This window comes from Rhipicephalus sanguineus, unplaced genomic scaffold (assembly GCF_013339695.2).
Source record: "Rhipicephalus sanguineus isolate Rsan-2018 unplaced genomic scaffold, BIME_Rsan_1.4 Seq11343, whole genome shotgun sequence".
NCBI lineage: Eukaryota > Metazoa > Arthropoda > Arachnida > Ixodida > Ixodidae > Rhipicephalus > Rhipicephalus sanguineus.
In genome coordinates, this window is record NW_023614386.1 from 10,615 (window position 1) to 16,767 (window position 6,153).

Sequence of the window (6,153 nt, forward strand, 5' to 3'; positions counted from 1 at the left end):
CCGAGGAAGAAGAAATACACGCACGCGGTGCACGAGAACAGAACGCGACGGCTTGCGCTCAGTCAGCGGCATCAGCTCAGATCGGCCGGCTGCACAATTCTGCATCTCCTCGCTGCCGCACCGAAGCCCGAAGCCCGCTCCTGGCTCCCGCTTCGCAGCGGGCGGCTACGCAGGGGAGAGCGGGCAGTTCGGGATCGACGGCTGACGGTGCAAAAAGGCCGGAGGCGACGCCGCGATGCCGAAGAAGCAGGAGGACGGCAAGGAGGATCCGCCTAAGACCGTGCGAGAGAAGCGCCAGTCTGCTGCTGCTGCTGACAACGCGCCTGGCCCCTCCAACGAAGCGCCGGATGCCAAGCGGCCACGCGGTCGACCGCCGAAGGCCTTGTCGGTGGAGCCGCGCGCGCCGAAGCCCATCGCATCCACAGAGGCACGGAAGCTGCGGAAGGCAGATGCAGCGCAGCCCGAGAATGAAGGCCATTCCACCAGCAGGGAAGTCCCAAGTAAAGCCACGAGAGCGATCCGCAAGAAACGCTCGAGAAGCCGCTCCCCGAGCAGCGCCAACGAAACGGAAAGCGAGGCTCCACGGCATCGCAGCGCCAAGAGGAGGGTGAGCCGCGCCCGATCAAGATACTCATCCCGGAGTCATCATGGCGGGCGAGCACGCAGAGGCCGAAGCCGCGAAAGTTCGGCCTCACGTTCGGAAAGGAGCCATGACAGAAAGAGGCGGAGCAAAAGCCGCCGCCACGCTCGGTCCAGGAGCTCTTCGTCGGCCACTACCATGCCCTCGAAGCGCGGGAGAAAGCGTCGCCACGCCCGCAGTCGCTCATCCTCAAGGCGGGGAGGAAGGCGTGTGAAGGCGAGAAAGGCGCCGAGCAGCCGGTCTTCAATTAGATACGAGAGGCGCAAGAGGGTCGGGAAGACCACCAAGAACTCGAACAGAAAGTAGAAGATGGATGAAGCCACCATTAGGATTATAGCTTCGGTTAGAACTGACCAAGCTACACCCAAAGCAGAGCTAGCCAGAATAACAATTTTGATTTGCCTCTTGCATGTGTGAAAAAGTGGCGAGGTTGAAACAGCCTCTTGCTCTGCCGAAGTTCAACATTCGGGAATAAATGTTACTTCACTGGCCCCTGGTTGTTGAATTATTGTCTGAATCGTCTTGTCATGCAGTTTCGCTGGTGAAATTGCAGGCATAGCGCTGCAATGGTTTATTAACGCGAGAGCGTTGAAGAGTTCATTTCGCAGAAATTATGATGTCCGCTTCGGCGCCGTTGCTTGTGAGCGAAAAGTCAGCTTTGTTCTTAAGCGAAACTTCGAGATAGATAAAAATGAAGAAATAAGCACAATCCTCGGTTGGAATCGGGATCAATCCCAAGACTTTGGAATGGCAAGCAGCCATTCTACCACGTAGTCACGCCCGTGTTTAAAATTGTTTCGAGAAAGTACCCTTTACGAATGTAATGTAGTGCGAGGATTGTCGTTAACGCATGTTATTATGCGTGGCAAAAGCGCATAACTGCAGCAGCCGTCACAACACGTGAATGGTTGGTTGGTTGGTTCCTCAGTACTTTGGCTCAACCCACTGCGGGGGATAGGCCATGAAGCGGACGGTGCTTTGCTTAGGAAACTAATTCACTTAGTGAAGGAAAAAGCTGAAATGAAATGTTTAGCCTTTACAAAAAACTCGCAAGATTTAAAGAAGAGAAAAAAAGAAAGAAAAAAAACGCCTTTATGGAAACAACAACAAGAACAATAAAAAAATATATATATACAGTTGCATATAAGGCAACTGAGGCTACACTCAACATTCAATTCTTTTGGATTCTCGTAAAAAATTAGAGACAGCGTTGAAAACGTTCCTGTGGCTAAAACCAAATATGGTTGCCCCAAATGAAAGAATCAGCAGAAGTGACAAATTCAAGCCCAACTTCCGCAGGGGTTCTTCTAGTAGTCTTTTTCTTTGTGTTTTAAATCTTCGGCACGTCAAAAAGAAGTGCTCCAGAGATTCCCTCTCATTACAGTGGAGGCATAACGGTGACTGAGCCAGACCCGACCTGTGAAGGTAAAAGTTCAGTGGTGGGACTCGACAGCGTAGCCTTGTAATTAGTATTTCTTCCTTCCTAGATGAACACCGTCTGCTTTTGTTTTCTTCTGTGCATGGCACAAACCCAATGCAGGGGATTGCTCAAGTAGTGGGGGAATTTTCCAATATTTTCTGTACTCTATAATTATTAGATGCACGAGTTAATTAATCATTGATTTGAAGCGCCAATTATGAGTAATGAGATATTTAAAGCCCGCAGAATTTAGCAAGAGATTCTTTTAGTCGCAGTGATATATTCCTGAATGGCGCTGAAAACATCAGTGTGACTGTATCCCAGTCTAGTGGCCCAAAAAAAAAAGAATAACCGCTTCTAATAATTCTGGGCTCAGCTTTCGGAGGAGTGGTACTGGTATTCTTTTCGTTGATGTAGTGAACCGGCGGCAGGATAGAAAAAAAAATGTTGCAGTGGCTTAGCTCGGTTATGCCAGGATAACGTAGCGTTAGCAAAGGTTCAGCTGCTTGTTCTTAGCTTTCCTGTTTGTCTACGATTAGCTTGATTATCATGCCTACTGCCGCTCGAATTCCACACACATGGTATACATATTATGTGGCACATATATATTTATTTTGCAAGCAAGCAAGCAAGCAAAGCAAAGCAAAGCAAAGCAAAACAAAGCAAAGAGAAGCAAAGCACGCAAAGCCAGCAAGCAAAGCCAAGCAAAGCAAAGCCAAACAAGCCAAGCAAGCGTCTGATTCTCCATTGTCGACACTTCCATCGCGTTGCTCAAGCACATAGGCGTAACAACTGTGACAGTTCACGCTTGCCATGTGCATGCCTGTGCGTTCATTTAGGGGGTCCTTCTTTGTGCTTCAGCGGCACGCTGCAAGTATCGAGCTGCTTCTGCTTCTTCGAGTGACATTTCAATTTCTTGCTATGGCATTCATTGCTTCGCTCTTGCGGCAAAACTGTGACTTTTTTCTTCACCGCTGTTCATGGTCCTTCTATTCGAGGTTCCCCTGATGTTGTTACTCGTCATGTATGACTTTAAACTCAGGGGAACGTTTTCCCTTGAGTATAACGGCCTCGTGGTCCATAAAGTATAAAGTTAATGGCTCTTGCTGCAAAGGTTGCAGCTTGAAGTTTGAGAATGCGATGTCAACGCACCGTTTCGCTTCGGCTTCGCGAGCCTGCCGCTTCGGATCAGCTGCGGAACTGCCTACGTCGACCTGACGCCGAGGAGAGGCCTCGTTCATAAGCTGCTTTTCATCTAAGGGAACCTTGCATGATTTATGGCGTAGTGGGTACCTTGCATGATTTATACTAGAGCACACGCCGCAGTGGAGAGAGCGCTCTATCGCACGTCCATATGTCAGGCAAACATTCCTTTCTGCACACCATGCGCGAGCTCTCCTCTCGTGCCAGCACTTCGTTCTCTTCTTTCTTCCATACATCAGTGGCACGCGGGACACTGGTCCCGCCGGGGGGACAGGCCTCGTTCATAAGCTGCTTCGTATCTAAAAAAAAGAGAGAAAGCATAGCCATGTATAGTACATTAAAGCAACTATTGTTTGCCGCGTGGCGTAGTAAAAATATCTTCATGAACCGGAAAGCGCTTTCTTAGTCTTCGTCATCTTCTTCTTCTGCTTCTAGTCCACCAGGTCTACTGTGTCACAGCCTTGCTCGACCTTCTGCAAGCTGCGCTAATTTTAGCGCTAACTTTGTGCGCTAACTGCACAAGCTTTGTGCAAGCTGCGCGTAATAAAGTGCTCTAAAAATCTCCACGAGACGAGCGGGGCCGAGGAAGAAGAAATACACGCACGCGGTGCACGAGAACAGAACGCGACGGCTTGCGCTCAGTCAGCGGCATCAGCTCAGATCGGCCGGCTGCACAATTCTGCATCTCCTCGCTGCCGCACCGAAGCCCGAAGCCCGCTCCTGGCTCCCGCTTCGCAGCGGGCGGCTACGCAGGGGAGAGCGGGCAGTTCGGGATCGACGGCTGACGGTGCAAAAAGGCCGGAGGCGACGCCGCGATGCCGAAGAAGCAGGAGGACGGCAAGGAGGATCCGCCTAAGACCGTGCGAGAGAAGCGCCAGTCTGCTGCTGCTGCTGACAACGCGCCTGGCCCCTCCAACGAAGCGCCGGATGCCAAGCGGCCACGCGGTCGACCGCCGAAGGCCTTGTCGGTGGAGCCGCGCGCGCCGAAGCCCATCGCATCCACAGCGGCACGGAAGCTGCGGAAGGCAGATGCAGCGCAGCCCGAGAATGAAGGCCATTCCACCAGCAGGGAAGTCCCAAGTAAAGCCACGAGAGCGATCCGCAAGAAACGCTCGAGAAGCCGCTCCCCGAGCAGCGCCAACGAAATGGAAAGCGAGGCTCCACGGCATCGCAGCGCCAAGAGGAGGGTGAGCCGCGCCCGATCAAGATACTCATCCCGGAGTCATCATGGCGGGCGAGCACGCAGAGGCCGAAGCCGCGAAAGTTCGGCCTCACGTTCGGAAAGGAGCCATGACAGAAAGAGGCGGAGCAAAAGCCGCCGCCACGCTCGGTCCAGGAGCTCTTCGTCGGCCACTACCATGCCCTCGAAGCGCGGGAGAAAGCGTCGCCACGCCCGCAGTCGCTCATCCTCAAGGCGGGGAGGAAGGCGTGTGAAGGCGAGAAAGGCGCCGAGCAGCCGGTCTTCAATTAGATACGAGAGGCGCAAGAGGGTCGGGAAGACCACCAAGAACTCGAACAGAAAGTAGAAGATGGATGAAGCCACCATTAGGATTATAGCTTTGGTTAGAACTGACCAAGCTACACCCAAAGCAGAGCTAGCCAGAATAACAATTTTGATTTGCCTCTTGCATGTGTGAAAAAGTGGCGAGGTTGAAACAGCCTCTTGCTCTGCCGAAGTTCAACATTTGGGAATAAATGTTCCTTCACTGGCCCCTGGTTGTTGAATTATTGTCTGAATCGTCTTGTCGTGCAGTTGTTTCGCTGGTGAAATTGCAGGCATAGCGCTGCAATGGTTCATTAACGCGAGAGCGTTGAAGAGTTCATTTCGCAGAAATTATGATGTCCGCTTCGGCGCCGTTGCTTGTGAGCGAAAAGTGAGCTTTGTTCTTAAGCGAAACTTCGAGATAGATAAAAATGAAGAAATAAGCACAATCCTCGGTTGGAATCGGGATCAATCCCAAGTCTTTGGAATGGCAAGCAGCCATTCTACCACATAGTCACGCCCGTGTTTAAAATTGTTTCGAGAAAGTACCCTTTACGAATGTCATGTAGTGCGAGTATTGTCATTAACGCATGTTATTATGCGTGGCAAAAGCGCATAACTGCAGCAGCCGTCACAACACGTGAATGGAGCAACGAGTGATGATGATGATGATGATTTCCTTGATGCATGGCTCACACCCACTCTGGGGGATTGGCCAAGAAACGATTAATTTTAGGTAGAAGTGACCACATATGATTTCTATGACTAATGAATTATAGAGTAGTTAGAAAAAAATGCATAATGCTAATTTAAAATTCCGCATTAAAACCGCCCTGATTCAATTAAGAATTTTTGTACAGCGGAACAGACATCCCGGTGACAGTGACCTAATGAGGAGGCTCCCAAAGATAGAATATTAGAAGTAATGAAATCCAATCTAATTCGATTAAACGCTGCTTTGAGAATGTTTTTCCTTAGTAAATTGAAACGGTTACATGATAAGAAATAATGTTGAACTGTTTCGTCCTGGTTACAAAACGAGCAAAGAGGGGAGGGAGCCAGACCAGATCTATGCATATAAAAATTTAGTTTTGGAACGCGACATTGTAATTAAGTAAAAATAACTTCATCTTTTTTTGTTGAACAGATATTACTAGGCCAAGGGAACAAGAGGTGTCGATATTCGTTTTGATGAGTGATTAATGTTTTGCCGGAGTCTTGAATTATGGCCCGCCTTCTAAATCTGTCACAAATTATGAGTGCTGTTATGGGAATAATTGAGAATATGGGACCACTGAGAGCGGCTTTCGCCAGAGAGTCTGCCATTTCATTCATTTTTATCCCTTTGTGTCCCGGTACCCAGATTAATCTAATTAAAGTTACGTGGGTGGGAACAAGCAAATGAAA

The 6,153-nt window shown here is 49.8% G+C and overlaps 1 protein-coding gene across 1 annotated transcript; it reads left to right on the forward strand.

Annotated features, from left to right (window-relative positions):
- The first annotated feature begins 235 nt into the window (after positions 1-235).
- LOC119376243 (brain acid soluble protein 1) lies at positions 236-3,752 on the forward strand. The gene is made up of 2 exons (XM_037646145.1): positions 236-607; positions 3,699-3,752. The coding sequence occupies exons 1-2, from the start codon at positions 236-238 to the stop codon at positions 3,750-3,752; spliced, it is 426 nt and encodes a 141-aa protein (XP_037502073.1).
- Positions 3,753-6,153: the final 2,401 nt, after the last annotated feature.